The sequence below is a fragment of the Diabrotica undecimpunctata genome, chromosome 2 (assembly GCF_040954645.1).
Source record: "Diabrotica undecimpunctata isolate CICGRU chromosome 2, icDiaUnde3, whole genome shotgun sequence".
In the NCBI taxonomy this organism is placed as follows: domain Eukaryota; kingdom Metazoa; phylum Arthropoda; class Insecta; order Coleoptera; family Chrysomelidae; genus Diabrotica; species Diabrotica undecimpunctata.
In genome coordinates this window covers 128,188,390-128,207,803 of record NC_092804.1, presented here as the reverse complement: position 1 = coordinate 128,207,803, position 19,414 = coordinate 128,188,390, and the positions used below count along the sequence as shown (strand labels likewise).

Genomic DNA, 19,414 nt, shown 5'->3' with positions numbered 1-19,414 from the left:
GCTGCAAGAGAGGCATGGAATGTTGTAGACAATGTTACTAAGCCTATCTATGGGAGTCTTATCTTTTATCTTGGAATAAAGATTATTAATTGTTAGGGCTGATCTACAAGCCACATTAAGTTTATATTTTATAGTATATATTGTATATACATCATTAACCTCATTATTGAGTTTACAAAAATTATTTTTTAGTGAATTGGATAACGCATTACAAATAAATAATGCAGCACGTAGAGAGGGGTCAGAATGAGTCAGAATTTGACTCATTGAAATCGACACGCACCGACTTAACGCGTTCGGTTAACATCGTAATCATCAATTTCCATAGGAACCCACTAATACATCAGTCACTTAAGTTCGCCACTGCATTACAAATGGATACCACATCAGTCAACGCAACTCAAGCAGTAGCATTATTGAGAGAAGGCTTGAGCCAGAGTGATATGGCAAATCGACTAAATGTAAGCCAATCTGCTGTGTCTCGAGTGTATCGTTGGTAGCAAGATACTGCTGATTATAACAAGGACGAGGCCGTAAACGAATAACAACGGAGAGAGATGATCGATTTCTTGTATCGAAATCCCTGATAAATCGACATTCGAGTGGTGCTAAACTCAAAGAAGAGCTTAGAGAGGTCCGGGGTGTGGTGACCAGCGTTTGGACAGTCAGAAGAAGACTAAATGCAGCCAACCTGACACCAAAAAGGGCAGCTATGGGCCCCAAGATAACTGCGGCCCAGAAGCAAAGGCGATTAGAATTTGCTTGCGAACATCTGGATTGGGACGACTATCAATAGAGTCAGATATTATTCTTCGACGAAAGTAGAATCTGCCTACATAGCAACGACAAGAGGCATCGAGTCTATGGAAGGCCAGGAGAGCGATTTGCTCAATTTTGTATACGAAAAATTATGTCATGAATGTGGTTCTTGTAAGTTTTGGGCAGGAAGTTCTATGGACGGGAAAACCAAGCTTATTTTCGTACCTGGTGGAGTACGTGGAGGAGGTTTAACGACAGATCGTAACATAAGAGACATTTTAGAGGAACATGTGGTTTCATACGCGGGATTTATTGGTGATGCTTTTATTTTAATGCACGATAATGCACGATGCCATATCGCACGAGTCACCACCACCTATCTATCTGAGATCGGTATACCTACAATAAATTGGCCTGCGTTAAGCCCGGACATAAATCCAATAGAGCATGTTTTTAATTTTCAAAACGTAAAAACGGACACTGACACTAACCGATAAAAAACATATTTATATATTTTTTCCAAACGAGTCACAAGTATTTCTTTTTTCTTACATATATATTTTTTTTACATATACTCATGTCTGTATATATACCGTCTGTATATTTGCAGTGATTTTAACTTCTTGTTGACTAAAACACAAAATAAATAAAAATTGTTTGTTCCTAGGATATATATATATATATATATATATATATATATATATATATATATATATATATATATATATATATATATATATATATATATATATATATATATATATATATATATATATATCAACTTAAGGATGCCAAACAATAATGTTGCATTATTCATATCTTCTTTCTACGTTAGTTTTCAAGCAATTATATTGCAAAATAATGTCGTTGATAATTTTGTGTAGATGTTTAAAAAATTTTATTTTATACATCCTTGTCAAAATTTTCCGCTTTTATATTTGTTGTATACTAGAGTACGACTATTTTCTACATACTTATATATAATATATTTACATTTAAATTATTTATATAATAACACAAATTTCAAACAGTGAGAACCCTAACACACGCTACCACTGAACTTTCAAACGCACACAATTGTTTAAAACATTTATCTGATTTCGTCTGCTCGAACGAGATGCGCGTACTTGTTTCGCCAAGCAGAGTGGGAATTATTTATTGTTTTATTATTCTGTGACTAAAATAACTTAAAATTTGTTGACAACTTGACAGAACAATTATTTACAACTGTTTTTGATTTTCAATGTTCCCGTCAGGCACTGTTGTGCTAAATGTTGCCTAATTTACAACCGTTTGAATTTTAGACAGTATCTATCTGTCATACAGAATTATTAAAAATCAAACTGACAATACAAAATTAACAGATTCGCGTAAAATTCTTTTATAAAATAAGTATTTAAAATTTTATCCGTAATTTCTCACATGAATATGGTTACTAAAGATGAAATTGATAATGAGAGTGACAATGAAACTAGTGAAGCCCAGTTAGGATACTTTACAAGATCTAAGAGAAGAAAACTCGAAAACGGCAGGGAAAATTATAAAAAAGCTTCCAAAAACTCCATTTTGAAACGAAAAATTCCCATATTATTTCTTCCTAATGAAGTACTTACAATTATTCTATCATATTTGTCTGGGAATGAGTTAAGTGAAAATATCCGTTTAGTCAATAAAAGATTTCAAGAATTGTCAGGAAATATATTAAATAATTCATTTAAAAAAATTGGCAAGACAATAAAGACGTTAATATCAAGTACTGAACTATCGTTACGATGTATCAACGATGATATAGAACTGAAATGTGTCTTAAAACTTTTAAATATGTTGGAAATTTTAAACTCATCATATGCTATAGTTATAGCTACTGTGTGGAGGTACGTTTACAATGAGTATTATATAACTACAAAAACTTGCATTTTTGCAGGAAAATTGATAGATGTTTATTTTAGTTTTATATATAAATTTTTAAAGAATCCAGATTTGCTTTATGGCGTAGCGATGATAGACGATTACAATCTTCCCTCTGAGCTAACAAAAATATTGGAAATGACAAAAAAGTTTTGTGTGCATTTTGATAAGGTAATAGAAGAACCCATAACTAATTTTCCACCTCAGTCTGGTTGTAAATTAATAGACATATTCAATTGCGCAATATGTTCAAGGAGAAACATAATTTCCGAAAAAGTTGTCGGTAAAGATAGCTTCACTGGAGAATATTGCTACGTTTTCCAAAACTCGTGGTTTGTAGTTATTCCAATAAATTCTTCAAAACAGTCAGAGTGGTTTCACCGTAGGCGTATGATGCACATGCGTATTAGAAGAATTGTGTTGGCCCATAACGAATTGTTACTGCAACATAATCAATATGAGCGGGATCACATACTTAGACCAGATCCGACGCTAAACAGAACGAGAACTCCTCCTAATAGCATTTATACTGGTTATGGAGATATGGGGAATAATTTTTTTTATTATGGAGTTATGAATGATGGTGCTTATATGCAAAAATTTAGTGACGAACTAGGTGAGGAACAGGAACAACCTAATGGATTGGATCAGAACGAAGTACATGCCGTGCTCGATCAAGAAAATGTTGATGATGAAAATAACTCCGAAAGTAACCTTTTATATAGACTACCCTATTTAGGATTTCATGTATACATCAAAGTTAAATGCCCTTTGTCTTTTGCACCATTAAACTTTTTAAGTACTTTAGATGGGTCACTAGTACAGCGGTTGAAGCACAACAAAATTACAGAAGGCTCGGTGGATATGAAAGTCTCATTTGATTGTATGGCTGCTACGTACCCGTGTTTACCTACTCACTATGAGTACCACCAGACTAATTAATATCTACTTTAATAATTATACTTTAGTTATCTTATTTTGTGAGTAGCGTTTCATTTATTACCATTTTTTATAATAAAATCTTTCAATTTATAAAACGTTAAGGAATTATAGATATTTCTATATATATTTATATTTTATTTCTTTTATATCAAAAAAAATTATTCCAAAAAGCTCGTACTTTGTAATATCGGTTCTTGGTTCTTTGCACATGCTACCAGCTTTAGAACTACGAGCTACTATTCAATTTAGAACGTCTTAATGAAACGTATGTCGTTGGTGTAAGAAATAGGCAAATATTTCGTTGAGTAATTTTAAAGTAAATTTTTTAATACAGTTTATTTCCGTCTTGTTCTTTAACACTTCTCCTGAAATAATAATGCTAGGATATTTTAGATAGCTCTTTGTCCTACGCAAATTTAAAAAGTTGCTAATATACGTAGTATTCTTTAAAATGAAGTTTAATAAATAATGTAAGGAGCTACAAATATCCCACACTACCAATGCCATTGGAAGGATTGGGACACTACTGGGGAGGTCGGGTACGGGGTGCAATAAATGTTATTTTTCAACATAATAAAAACTTTCCTTTATTTTACATCGTATTTTGATAAAATATCCGGAAAAACAAACAATGATTTTACTCTCTCTCTCTACCACCATGACATATTTTTTTTCTTTTGTTTCATTATAAGCAATTCTGCTTGTTCATTGACGGATTAATACCTCTATGAAAGGTACTCACTCTATCTTTTGCGTGGTCGTCCAATACTTCTTTTGCGATTGATGACTTATATCTTGCTATTTTGATGACACTGATCTCCTCCATTCTACTTATGTGCTTATTTAATTATTTTTTTCTATTTTGTGTCCATTTATTTATACACTGTACTTTACATTTTTTCTTCTAATATCTTCACTTCTCTTTCGATCTCTCAGCGTATTTCCTGTAATTCTTCTCAGTACTCTCATCAATACCGTTTCCAGTAGCCTTTGCGTTTGGCTGTGTCAGGTCTTATTTCTGAGCCATATGTCATCATTGGTCTTACACTGGCTTTATGAATTATTAACTTAATCTCAATGTTAATGCGTTTATTTCGCTATATAGTGTTATGAAGGCACCTGCCAGTCTATTTGCTTTTTGTAATTGATCTCTTACTTCTTTTTTAAGGTTTCCATAGCTGGACAGTGTAATTCCAAGTTATTTTATTTTCTGTTACTCATTCAATACTGATGCCATCAATTTCTATTTTATATCTGGTTGTTTTTTTGCTGACTACTATTGTTTTAGTTTTCTGAGATGAGATTGTAATATTAAATTTTTTTGCTCTTATGTTAAATCTGTTGACCAGTCTTTGCAGACTATCTTCATCTTGGGCTATCAATATTGCGTCGTTTGCGTAACAGAATTTTTTTATTTCTTTGTTTCCCATTCTGAATCCTCTTCCTTTGTTAACGTTTTGATGATTTCATCCATGATTAAATTGAAAAGCATGGGACTTAATATATCCCCTAGTCTTATTCCGCTGCCTATTTCTATAGGTTCTTTAAGTTGTCTATCTATTCTGACTTCCATTTTGTTGTTTTGGTAGATGTTTTAGATAGTTTTTATAATATTTAGGGAAACTTCTCTATTATACAGAAGATGGATTACATCTTTGAGTTTTACTCTGTCAAACGCTTTCTTTAGGTCAATCAGACACAGAAATTCTGGTTTATTATACTCCAGTGATTTTTTTTAAAGGTTAAAATACATTTATTGACGTTTCAATTTCCACTTCGGAAATCGTTTTCAAAATACAAACATTAGTAAATTAAACAAATTTTGTTTAATTTACTAATGTTTGTATTTTGAGAACGATTTCCGAAGTGGAAATTGAAACGTCAATAAATGTATTTTAATCTAGTGATTTCGCAATAATTTGCTTCATAACAAATATTGCATCGATACACGATCTTCCACTACAAAAACCCTGTTGATCATCTGCCTAACTTATCCTCTGATTTATTAGTACTTGTAAAATTTAAGTTTTAGGGTAGTATTTGACAAGCTTATACCTCTGTAGTTTTATGCCTGTTTTTATGGCGTTTTTTTTTTCAAAAGAAGAATTAGTTCGCTAGTTCTCTATTTTCCGGCATTTCATTGTGTTTCATAATTTTATTTTTTAATGTTGTTAATTGTTCTGTGATTGCTGCTCCACATAATTTAGTAATTCGTTTGATATCCCGGCTTTAACTGCCGCTTTTCTGTTCTTCAGCTTTTTAAGTATTTTACAAACTTCCTGGACATTTATATTAAGGTCTTCATTTGTGGTAATTTTTGTTGTTTCCGGTTCTAGCATCGTTTGTTCTTTCTCCGTACGGAGCTTTTTTAGGTAGTCAAACCACGTATCCTTTTCTATGTGTTTTGGTTCTATTAGTTACTTTACCCCCGTTCTTTGACCTCTTATTAAGCGCCATATTTCCTTTTGCAGACCGTAAAAATCGTGTTCCATTTCTTTCAAAAATCGTTCCCAGTGATAAATTTTTATTTTTCTTACAAGTGCATGCATTTCGTTTCTAATTATCTTGTAATTATGGTATGCTTCTTGTGTTTTGGTTGACATGTATTTCAGGTAAGCTTTTTTTTCTTTTCTTTACATTTATCCTTTACTTCTGTACAAGACCATGGAGTTCTTTACCTTCAGAACGATTAATTTTTATTTATATTTCTTTCATTAAGAACTTTCTTGGCCAAGTCTAAGATATAAGTCTTAATTTTTGCCCAGCTTTCTTTGACTTCATCACTTTCTGTGATATATGTGTTTCTGCTTTATTTGGTTATTTTTTTTTTTGGAATAGGTATCTTGTGTAGTCATCCTGTAAGCTTTCGACTTTTATCTTTGTGGTGTGTTCTGATGTTTTGTTATCACATATATGTGTATTCATTCGGATTTTGCGCATACCAATTTAGGATCGTTTCCTATTTCTGCTGATGTTGGTGCTCTTACATCCAATATTTAAGAGAAGTGTAACTTTCTACTCGACAGAATATAGTCCATCATAGATCTTTGTTCTCTACTGTTTTTTAAAGTGTTTTGTATTGTTATTTATGAGGAAAAACTGTATTATTAATACGTATATCCTTTATGCCGCAGAGGTCCGTCAGAAGGTCTCCGTCCGTCGAAAGATATTAATGCAGGAAATTTAAGCAATATATGATTTTTCTCAATAATACTATGTAATACTATTTCTCCTCACATTCCTAGAATAAAATTTTCAGTTTCCTCTTTTTTTATGCATAAATTGAACTTCTACTTTATCAGTGGCATCACAATACTCTCCCAACATAGCAAACAAGAAACATTTTAGTACAAAATTTAATAAGAACGACATAATCGGTCTCTAGATTCACAGAACTATTCTTCTTCTTTAAGTTCCATCTTCTATCGAAGGTTGGAAACCATCATGGCTATGCGGACTCTGTTGACTGCCGCTCTAAAAAGTTCTGCACTACAGTCTATTTCTTTCATTTTATTCTCATCACAACTGGGAGATATTTCTGAATCATCATCTATATCTTGATATGGAATTTGTACTTCCTCGGTTGAAGAATCAAAATCTTCACAAACTTTCTTCGTATTAGATAGATTACAGATGACTGCAATAATTTACCAGACTTCATCCTCTTTTTTTTGAAAAAGCTAATATTTTTGGCTTTGCTTTGATGTACTAGTTAATATACAAATTCTGGCTATTTTCCTTTCTATTTAAGCTTCTTGGTACCGTACAGCTGTAGGAAATGACTTTCATTGACATTGTAGGTTCTGTTCCGGTTTTTCAAAAGATGTAGAAGGAATTTTAAAGGAATAATGTAAAATGGATGTGTGATCAATTGCAGGATATTCTTGTTCTGCTGAGGAAGAAGTACCAGTAGCTTGTGCAGATTGAGGAGACTGGTCAGTTACTGAAGACATTAAGAATTCTGCTTCAGTGAATGGATAACTGTTAAAAGGATAAACAGTCTTTCAAAACAAAGAATATTGTTTTGTGTTACAGCCCAAGGGTAAGCTTAACTTACAAGATCACCTATGCAGTAGATGGATATCATTTTTCCTGGGTGATTTAGTAACCAATCATTACAAACTCTGATATATTGACTTTTAAATATGGCAAAGATCCACACATTAAGGGTTTGTGGATACAATGTGGTGAAAACGTTAAAATTGTAACTTCCTTTTCTTTTGCTATCATTATCAGTTCTAAACTAACATGGCTCTGGTAATTATCTGTGGTCAACAATATTGGTTGGGTTAAACTCTATCGCATTTTGTGTGATTAATTATGTATTCTGGACTATATTTAAAAATATTACTTGACATCTAACATGTCTTGCCAGTTAGTGCAAAGGTTCTTTGATGTAAACACTTTTTAAGGAAAACTCCTTATATCTGATTCGGGTCAAACTTAATACGAATTCTTAACAAACGATCGTAAACAATATAACCACAAGCACTTCAATACACTGATTTATTTACTTCTTATGATTTCTTACGATTTTGGACGAATGCGTACGAACAAATTTTCGTATGAATTCGTATCCAATGTAACCGCCGACTAACGGTGGCCAAGCGTTTCCTGTTTTATTCTCTATAAAAAGGCTAGTGATTTGCTCCCCTATTCCAGCAGATGTCACTTGTCGTGCTTGCATTTTACCACGCTAATAACTTTAGGTGAAATATTGTCTGTATTGTAAATAGTATAATTTAGTCATTTAGGAACATAATACCATTTGTTTTGTTAAAACTTTTTGCTCTTTACCGATTTGTATCTTCTGAAGACCTTAGCAAAACTTTTTTTTGTCGTTTCATAAAGCCTTTAAACCAGCCATATCCTGCCGTTTGATTAACTTTCCATGATTGCCAGCTTTACTTTTATGGGCACATACATATTGCCACTCTAAAATTTTAACCTGAACTGATATTAAACCATGATGCACTCTACGTGCAGCCAGAATATATTCTACCGCAGCCAATTAGCAAAAGTTAAAATCAGCAAAAGCGTTAACAAAGAAAGAGGATACACAATGAGAAATAAAGAAATAAAAATACTTTGTTACGCAGACGACGCAATAATGATAGCCCAAGATGAAGATAGTCTACAAAGACTGGTCTACAGATTTAACATAAGAGCAAAAGAATTTAATATGACAATCTCATCTCAGAAAACCACAACAAGAGTAGTCAGCAAAGTACCAACCAGATATAAAATAGAAATTTATGGCATCAATATTGAACAAGTACTAGACAAAGAAGTGAGAGATCAAGTACAAAAAGCAAATAGACTGGCAGGATGCCTTAATAACACTTTATGGCGAAACAAACACATTAACACTGCACACACACAAACACGCGAGGCGTTCAACCCAACCCCTAGTGACATGTGTATACCACTGCTAGTCAGTGGGATCCACATGTCCGAAGATCAAACCGGTCTCGCTCCAGAAGAGCTAATCATTCTGGATCGGTACCTATCTGACCCCCAGGTTTTTCCACCACCCCTTCACTACGTCTGACATACGCAGCGAAGGCTTATGAACTTTACGTCGGGCTATTTGGGTAATGAAAAGGCCCTCCGTATCGACATTGTTGTGGTTAGGCCACCTGAAATTAAGGGGTAGCTAAAAGCTTTTCTCCCTAGTTACTTTACTGAATTTAATTTGGTATTAGCATTACTTTGGACCTGATGTCCCTAAAGAGTGTGTGCCCCTGCACGGAGAGGCACCAACCTTGATTGGTGCCCCTCCGTACAGGGAGATGTGTGTGTTCGAACACTCAGCCGCCGATTTGGCCAAAGTTAATTTGTTCTCCTCGCCGGCTGAGTACTCGACCGGTCTGGCCACCGAGCCCATGCTTGCCGCACATGACCTCGATGCTCAGAAAATCGCGTAAAAGGTCTCCCAAATAGACCTGCCTTAAGGGCCTAAGCCAAAATTTGGCTGTACGAAGAGAGCATAAGGCTTTCTTTGTACTGTTATCGCGTGGTTGTGTATGCGCGTGACGGGGATCAGTCACTTGAATCAGTTGTAATATGAATAGTTTTTTAGGCTATTCATTGTCACTATAATTCGCTCGCGGAGTTAGAAAACGGTTTTTAAAACTAAGACTTAAAACTAGGTATATTTTTTTGGTGGTAATTCCTGGTGTCCAGAACTCTAAAATGCTAGACCCCAGTTGTTACTTTTTTTTTTTTTTTTTTTTTTTCCTATTCTAACCCGCGTTGTGTTTGACTAGTCTGTGCCTATCTCAGTCTTTACATTGTCTTTTATGCTACTGGGACATATCCAGCTATTTGTTGTTTAGGCCGTCTATGTGTCGTCCTGATGTTTGCATCATAATCCGTTAGCTCTCGCAGCTTTCTGTTGGGGTGGTTTCTTATCTCGTTGAAGATGTCGTACGCTTTTTCGTTCATTGTATGAAGAATCCTTTTCTGCTTTGTATCTCTATATAGGTATCTTAGAGGTACGTATTTCGGTACATTTAGTGCATCTCTGATTAGCTGGTTTTGTGCTACTTGCAGTTTCTTCCTATTTGATTTACATGTGTGTCCCCATGCTGCTGACGCGTATGTTAGCGTTGGTAGGATTATACTATTTGCTACCCTTATTTTTGTCCAAAAGTTTAATTTACTTTTCCTGCCTATTAACGAGGCGAGTTGTATTTTTGTTAATTTTGCTTTATGTATAGATTGATTTACATGTTCAGTGAACGTGAGCTTGTGATCAAGGGTCACTCCTAGATATTTAGCTTGATTGCTCCATTCTATGTTTTCGTTCGCTAGGTTTAGTTCCATGTTGGGTATCTGTCTACGTTTTCTAAACATGACGGCCTGTGTTTTTTCCGGGTTTAGTGCTACTTTCCACTTTATACACCATGCATATAGTCTATTCAGAGAGCGTTGTAAATCTCTGGTTGCAAAGTTTATATTTCTGTTACTTGTTGCTAGCGCTGTGTCGTCTGCGTACAGGCTGAGAAGTGTTTTATGATCGCTAGGTGTATCTGCTGTGTATATGGTATACAGATACGGGGATAACACCGCTCCCTGAGGCACACCTGCCTCCAGAGTTCCGACCTCGGACAGGGCAGGCCCTATTCGAACTCTGAATCTCCGGTTTGCCAGGTATGACGCAAGGAGACATGTCATCGCCTCACTGTATCCATTTTGATTCATTTTGTAGAGTAGGCCTTCGTGCCATACTCTGTCAAAAGCCTTACTAACGTCTAAGAAAGCTGTAGCGGTGTACATTTTCTCGTTGTAACCTTTGGTAATGAATTCCGTTAGCCTGAGTACTTGTAGTTCACAAGAGTGCCTGGATCTAAAACCGAACTGTGCTTTAGGAATCATTCCGATTGTTTCGGACTCTGTTTGGAGTCTTTTTAAGATTATTCTCTCGGCTATTTTACTTAGACATGATAGTAGACTTATAGGTCGGTAGTTTTGTGGAAAGCTCCCGTCTTTTCCCGGTTTTCCAATCATTATAACTTCGGCTTCTTTCCATCTGTCTGGAAAGTATCTCAAACGTAATATTCCATTTATTATGTTTGCTATGTACACTATGATCTTGTTTGGTACATTTTTAATTGCCCTGTTTGTGATTTTATCAGGTCCAGCTGCTTTCTTTGGATTTAGTAGTTTAATCAGTTCTTTTATTTCTTCCGGACTTGTGTGTTCTAGGCCTACTATGCCTTTTCTCCGTCTTAAGCGTCTAGCGCTTCTTTCTACTTCCTCCGTGAAGTCTAGATCTTCTGCTGGGTGAAAGTTTTGCATGTTGTTCGTTTCGAGTGTTTCTCTCATTACTTCAGCTTTTTCTCGTTCTGTAAAAACCCTACCGTTTGTTCCGTGTAAGGGTGGTATAGGTTTTTTGTCTTTCCTGAGTATTTTAGATACTTTCCAGAATGCTGATTGATTTGGATTTAGCTCTTGGATAAATTTGTCCCAGTGCTCGCTTCTATGCTCATTTAGTCTTCTTTTAACTTCTCTGTCTAGTTCATTAGCAATTCTTTTGTCTTCTTGGTTTCTTGTTCTTTGAGCTCTTCTTCTTTTTCTATTCTTTTCTTTAATGAGATCTTTTAGCTCATTAGATATATCTTTGAATCTGCTATTTTGTGTTATTTTATTTTCCGTTTTTGTGCTGGCATCAATGGCATTAAGCATTGTTTGTTCTAGTTTAATTATGCTTTCTTCTAGCTCTTCTATGTTGTTGATTGTTGGGATTATTCCGATGTTTTCACTTACTACTCTTCTGAAGTTTGGCCAGTTTGTTTTCTTTATTTGATGGGGCTGCAGTGGATTTAATTCCACTGCGCCTAGGGTCATGACGATTACATTGTGCGTCGAATCGCCTTCGTTTACTGAAGGAATTTCATGTTGTTGCCCTATGTTGTGCAGAATTGCTATGTCTATGTGTGAAAGAAGTTCTCCATGGAAGCATGTTGGGTCTGTGGGGCCCGTTACTATGGTGTTATTTTTGTTTTCGAGATAGGCACAGAGTCGTCTACCGTTCATATTTGACATTAACACTGAGATGAAGTCAAGAATTTATAAAGCCAGTGTAAGACCAATAATATGTCTCAGAAACAAGACCCGGGACAGCCACAACGCAAAGGCTAATGGCAGAGATGAGAGTTCTGAGAATAATTACAGGAAATACGTTGAGAGATTGAAAGACAAGTGAAGACATTAGAAGAAAATGTAACGTACGGTTCATAAATGAATGGATACAAAATAGAAAAATGGAATAACCACATAAGCAGAATGGAGGAGACCCTTGTCGTCAAAATAGCAAGAGATAAGTCACTAATCGGCAGAAGTAGTATCGGATGAACGCGCAAAGATGGAATGACATCCTTTCATTGAGGTATTAATCCGCCAATGAACAAGCAGAATTGCTTATAAAGAGGAAGAAGAAGAAGAAGAAGAAGAAAAAAACTTTTGAGACATCCCTCAATATAACAGAGCAAGAATATACCATTACAATTATTTAAATAATATCAAATTATAAATGATACAGGGGAGGTCTTGAGAAATCTCATAGACCTCTTAGGCATGCTATGTATCATTAATTCCAGTGGAGTATTTTACAATAAATCAATAAACAAACATAACCTCAATGTGCCCCAGAGTTTTGTATTACATAATTTATAAACTTTAATAAAAGCCGATCATTAAATTTGTTTCTATATTGTGACTGTTGCAATACCCCCTAGTGCGAGAGCTATGCTTAGATAACCTATGCTTACATAACCTAATCTAATCTCACCAATTCTAGTTAAAAGTTATAAACCTCACATATTCACCTAATATAATTCGCTTGGCTCGCACTTCGAACCTAAAATAATACGAATTGAACTCAGGTCTTAAAAGTTTGGTCGTATGGATGTTAAAAGAATTTCTATTAATTTTTGTGCACAAATATAATTTATTCTACATTAAAACATTACAGATCAATATTTTCCCATTAACATATTTTTGGTTTTGTTTACTCTAGATAAAAGCAGAGTACAATAAAAATATCTTTACTCTATGTGTAACGTTGATGTTTTCAATAAGAATTGTCTCTTATATTCTACTTCATAAAACAATGCCTATTTATTTTAGCTTTCTCTAAACAGTTCTGCCTCGCTACTTTCAGCAATTTTTCTCCATTTTTCTCGAATCTCGTAGGAATTAAAGGAGCTGAAAACATTTGGCGGTTTGTATGCCTTTCATAAATTCAACGCCACAAAGTGTAGACTATTGTTTTTGCTTCGATTGTTTTTGTTTTTACCGGGTCGTTACTCTAACTATAAAGTGAGCTGTGACAGTCCCCTTGACAGTATGAATAGAAAATGGCTGAAAAGTAATTTTAAACTTTATGAAATGTTACCTGCTGTATTGTTATGTGCAGTGGTGACATATAATTGAAAATATACAATTTTGTTTAGTAATACTAATAGCACTTTCATAAAAATATGGTTAAGACGAATAATACCGGTACAGTGAGAAGTAATTTTGATAAAATATTTCTCCTATTTATTTTTGTTTTTTTTTATTTACCTATGTTTTCTGATTTTATCATCGTTAGTTGAAAATACCGCTTTTGCTATTTGAGGATAGACTGAGTGGTTCACAATGTTAGTACTGGTCTCTAGTCCGAACAGAAGAGAAGGGGTAGGCAATTTAGTAGGCAAGACTTTTACGTAAGCATTAAAACGGATCAATAAAATGTTCCAATACTAAATAAACCAGAAGTTTACGTATCGCTAATCAAATCGTGCCGATCTGTGACTGTAAGTCCCACAGTGCTAGGTGGCAAACTTTTCATCCCTGGCACAATGTATTTTCCAATACCAAATGACCACTAGAAAACGTCCTATAGATATATATGACAATAAATGTACACTTAAAAACAGTGAATAAAGGATTATGTAAGTTTATAATAAAAACGAAAGCAATAAGAATAAATGTACGGTAAGTTTCCAAGAAATGACATTAATATTGTATTAGTCGATATGAAAGCAAAGGTAGGTAAAGTACAATATTTCTTAGGAACTATTCTCAAACGCTCATTCACGAGAACTGAAAATTTTTATTGAATTTATTTAAATTTTAAAAGCACAGAAAACATTATTGTGAGATTTTATCTTGGTTTACATTACTGTATACAAAATATCATAAATTATATATTGTGGAGCGATCAAGTTAGTGACTCCATAACAGATAAACAATCCACATATGGAAAGCTGAAGAAAAGCTTCAGCACCGCTTCAATATCTTCTTCTTCTTCAAGTGCCATCATCCGTACCACTCTCTCAAGTTGCGCAGCCATGACATTCTACGCCTCCGTATGCTTCTTTTTCCTTGGATCTTTCCCTACATAATCAGTTGGAGCAAGTTATATTTATCTCCATGTATAATATGTCCGAGATATTCCAATTTTTTTGTTTTAATTGTATTTAAAATTTCTATATTTTTATTCATCCTTCTCAGAACCTCTTTGTTTGCGACGTGTTCTGTCCACGATATTTTCAGAATTTTTCTATACACCCACAGCTCGAACGATTCCAGTTTTTTCATTGATTCGCATTTAAGGTCCAAGATTTCATTTCATAAAACAAAGTCGAAAAAACATAGCACCTTGCCAACTTAACTTTTAGTTACAATTGTAAATCCATTGTACATAGCACTCTTCTCATTTTGTTGAAATTTGCTCTAGCCTTTTCTAATTTTTTGACTTTAGTGTCCTGAATGTAATCATTTGTGGAGTTAATCATTATTTCCAGATATGCATCTTTGTCCACTTTTTTGACGTTGGTTCCGTTTATTAGAAAATTCTCATTATTTCTTTGAGATTTCTATATTTTCATAAATTTCATCTACTTGATGTTCATTGTTAGACTGTACTTTTTTCTATACTCCGCTATTCTGCTCACCAGTCTCCGAAGATCGTCAATATTTTTGGCTAAGATCACAGTGTAGTCCGCATATCTAATGTTGTTAATGGGAACTACATATACCTTTATTTTAGTTGTTTCACCTTCAAGTTTTTTTTAAGGATCTCCTCGGAGTAGGCAATAAAAAGAATTGGCAATACGCATCCCTGTCTCACTACATGTCTAATTTCAATTTCTTCTGACAGCTGTTTGTTAACACGTACTTTTGCTCGCTGTTTATAGTATCAATTTGATATGATCCTAAGGTCGTTGTAGTTAATCTTCTTTGACTTAGACATCTCTGTATTAGCATATTATAATAATAATAATAATTAAATAATAACTGCATTCTCTTGCGTTTTTTTTTTGGGGAAGACAAATAAAAATCAACGTTAACTACTCTTTGGGTAATACGCCTGAACTATAAATTTGGTTCAAGAGTGTCACTAAAACATCAATGTGCTTCTCATCTAGAATTTTTAGGATTTCTATAGGGAGCATGTCAGGTCCAGGGCTTCTCCCACTCTTCAATATAGATATAGAATTTAGAGAAAGACATATAAGCAGTACCAAACAGGCAGCAAACTTGGCATAAAAGAACTAAGGCAATAAAATGAAAAAACAAGAGGACACCGGGATACAGTAAAGAATGTTATCAAATAATGCAAGAAAGAAACGAAACACATGATATATACGGACATAAGAACAAAAGAAAACAAAGTTACGGTTTTTAAAGAAGCACGAGGCAAAATAGATATGGATAAAAAATGCAGAAGACAAAAAAAGCTAACTCAACAATGTTGAATTCTTAACATACCATCAAGAATCTTTTATCTATTTAAACAATGCTTTTATTCTTTCTATTACAATTATTATTAATTTAAAACTCGTATTGATATTTATGTTTCCATCCGATATACCTCCTCTCAAATTAAATAAGCCGAAAATTTCCGTTTTTGCAAGCTTACACTGATTTATAAAATATTATTTCCAGTATTCCACCAACTTTAGTTTGGCTAGAAAACAGGTACTAATGTCAGTCAGTAAGTTTTATTGTTTTCGGCATCCTTATTCAAAAGGTAGTAAATCTTTTAGTTTCATTGTTTTAAGTATGCATTTTCTTCGTAAATATATGACAAAAAATGGCTTATTGCTAAAATTATGCAAAGAAATACCTCATTTCATGAAAGTCCGTTAAACAAGATCTTGAACTGCCGCCATCAAATTGTGTTGTAGAGAGATCTGAAACATCGGTAATATTTTTATCATCCATAGATAGCATTACTTTCGCCTTCGAAACGCTTCAAACGAAACGTCACACTAACAGGGTTGCCATACCAATTACTTTGTACAACACTTTGGCAGATTACAACAAAATTTAATAAGAATGTTGAGCTGGTCATTCTGAAACTTACAGAATAGTAGATACTGTAACTGTTGTTTTGAAATTACGATGTCATAAAATTTATAATTTACAAGTAATATATTTATAAAAAACCTATTTAGTTTTTAAAAATCTATTTGGACATTTGGACGTTTTTGGTTAATTATTTTAGTATTTATAAACAATAGTGTTCCTTGCATAATGTGTAAGTGGTAATTTCTATATTAGTAAAAGCTTTAATTTTTCTTCAAGAATTCACATTTGTCAACTTGTATTTTAAATCTTGTTTCTCTTAATTTCTCAAAAATCTTCTTAAGATTTACCATGTGTTCTTGAAAAGAGGTTGAAAATATAATAATGAGGTCCATGTAGACTAGACATATTTCTCCTCTAAGTTCTTTTCGTACGTTCTTCATTACTCTCTGGAATGTTAAGGGTACATTTTTGAGTCCATATGGCATTTTTAGATATTTAAAGTGGCCATTTTCAACGTTCAATGCAGTCTTCTGGATATCTTCTTCGGTCATTTCAATTTGATGAAATCCGCTGGCTAGAGCAAGGGTGTAAAAGTATTGACAGCGTCTTAGTTTATTCAGAATGTCTGTTATATTTGGAATTGGGTATCGTTCATCGATGGTTTTCTCGTTTTCCTTCCTGTAGTCGACAACTATTCGCCATTAAACTTTTCCTCAGGCATCTGGTTTCTTTGGAACGACCTAGATTGAGGTCGACTTGGTATAAAGCGGAGCTTTATCCCTGGTTCGTATATGGTGCTTTATTTGGTTAGTAAATATTAACGGAACGTCTGGATAATGAAATATCTCTGCGAACTTCCTGCACAGTCGTCTTAGATGAGATTCTTCTTCTATATTAAGATGATCGGTTCTACGGAGAGGATCGACATCCCTTAGATTATTGTCTTCGGTAGGTATGATATCTGACGTGTATAATATGATATTATTTGAGATTTATTGGTTGAGTTTTTATGGGAATAGATAACGCTACTTAAAAATATTTATCGGTGTTATTGAGTAGCTCGATCCAGGCAAGTTGATTAAATGCGACGGTGAGAGTTTCTATTAGGATGGCACCTTCGATTTTTTGTCTTGGGATGACGATTGTGTCTGTAATTGTTTGGGGCTCTTGCTGGACTCTATGGAATTGGGCTTTGTTTGTGACATAGTAATTAGTAGGAAGACTAATGCTCTAAGATTTGCTTTCAGAAGTTTAAAATTATCGAGGCCGATAAGAGCATCAAATGTCTTGCGAAATTTAAAAAGATAAAATTTTAAATTTCTGCACAATAATCTTGGTAACTATAAATGGTTCATTAGTATTTTTGTAGAATTTATTGGCTATATCAGGATTAAGAAAATATTTAGTGGCTCCTGTATCAATAAAAAGTTTAAGAGGGGCATTTTCAATTGTAATGTATGAAAACTCTCTTTTGTCTGCATAAGAATGCAATTCTACTACGTTTCTTCTGTTTTTTTCTTGAATTCTTTGAAAATTTATATCTTCTTCCTCATACTCTTGGCTTTCTTGTTCATAGTAAGAGTAATCTGGGTATGTGTTATTGTATATACCTTCATCATAATTGCTTTCCTCTTGTTGTTCGATATTTTAAAAAGCTCTTCTACGGTGAATCGGGGGCCGGCTGTTTGTTGAAAGCGGAAGTTTCTTTGAGATTGGTGTATATTGTGGATACGCTCATAAGTGTTGGCTTATATGATTAAGATGAAACTGGTTTATGAAAATTGGGTTGGTTAGCCCTAGATTGTGCATATTGATTATTTGTTAATATTGTTGAAATCTTGGTGGTTGAAATGTCCCTCTTGGACTATTGTTGAATTGCTGTTCTTGTAAAGTCATTTGATTTGGCCTAAAGAATGGCTGTGGCCATTGAGGCTTCAGCACCTTAGGTTGCCATTGTGTAGGAGCGATTGTATGAGTTAAATTATGTCTCTGCGTTTGTGAAGTGGCAAATGGTTTATTAGAAGATGATAAGGAATAATTATGAGATTTTTGGAGATATCTAATATTATTTTTTTCCTGAATATATTGGATCGCAGTCGCAAATTCGAGATTCGGTGGTCTCATGGATCGAATGGTTGATCCTAGGGGTTCTCTTAGACATGCTGAAAATGTGGTTTTAGCTTGTTGTTGGAAAAATTATTTCTTACTTTTTTTACTTTTTCGTGTTCCTCATGTGCAATTCAATGTGATTTGAAATGGTATTTGAAAGACTCATTACTTTTTTATGGAATTGATTGGGGATTTTCGTTTGGGGTTTGACGAATATTAACTAAATCTCTAGTTAATGAGTTTTCGTTACGTTGGTCTGTAAAATTTTGGACAAGAATTGATTTTATTGACGGCCAATCTTCACATCCGTATACAGAAATAATTTCTCTGGCTCTTCCTATAATTTTGTTTATAATTCCCATAATTTTAAAAATTTTCGGGATTTGTATGATCCCAGAAATGGTTTAGAAGCATGGAAATAACATCAATAAAATTGTAAAGTTCATTTGGATTGCCGTTGTACTCTGGTACGATAGAAAAATCTTTATTAACATCTTAAATCTGGTTTGATATTTTCACTAGATTCTATGTTAGATTTAAAAATTGTTGAAAGAGAGTCGCTTATTCTAAAGTATGTTACTTGCGAAATGATATTGGAAGTAGAAATAAGATGAAATTTGCTAACAGGTGTAGGATGGTGCTTGGATGCATTCCTTTTTGGTACAAGTTTCTTTTCTTCTATGTTTCTTTTTGGCTTTCTTTATAAATATGTTTCTGTGCCAATTTGCCTAGAATCCGTGGATTAAACGGCTGCAGTTTCCCTGGATTTTGATTCGGTAACGAGTAAACGTTTGAAAACGATGAGAATCTTCTGGAGACTCTCCCACTAATCCACTGAATTCGCCACTTAAGGGATGTCACTCCTGAAAGTACTTTTAAAAAGGCCCTT

At 34.1% G+C, this 19,414-nt stretch overlaps 1 protein-coding gene across 1 annotated transcript; it reads left to right on the top strand.

Moving 5' to 3' along the window:
- Positions 1–2,075: 2,075 nt before the first annotated feature.
- Positions 2,076–3,710, top strand: LOC140433440 (uncharacterized). The gene is made up of 2 exons (XM_072521443.1): positions 2,076–2,633; positions 2,709–3,710. Exons 1-2 carry the CDS (start codon positions 2,182–2,184, stop codon positions 3,607–3,609), a joined length of 1,353 nt encoding a protein of 450 aa, XP_072377544.1. The 5' UTR covers positions 2,076–2,181; the 3' UTR covers positions 3,610–3,710.
- Positions 3,711–19,414: the final 15,704 nt, after the last annotated feature.

Excerpts from the sequence above, each read along its gene's own strand:
- LOC140433440 (XM_072521443.1), top strand. The coding sequence starts at position 2,182 with ATGAATATGGTTACTAAAGATGAAATTGATAATGAGAGTGACAATGAA. Across the intron at positions 2,634-2,708 it reads GTTATAGCTACTGTGTGGAG|TTTTATATATAAATTTTTAA; the intron begins GTACGTTTACAA and ends TGTTTATTTTAG.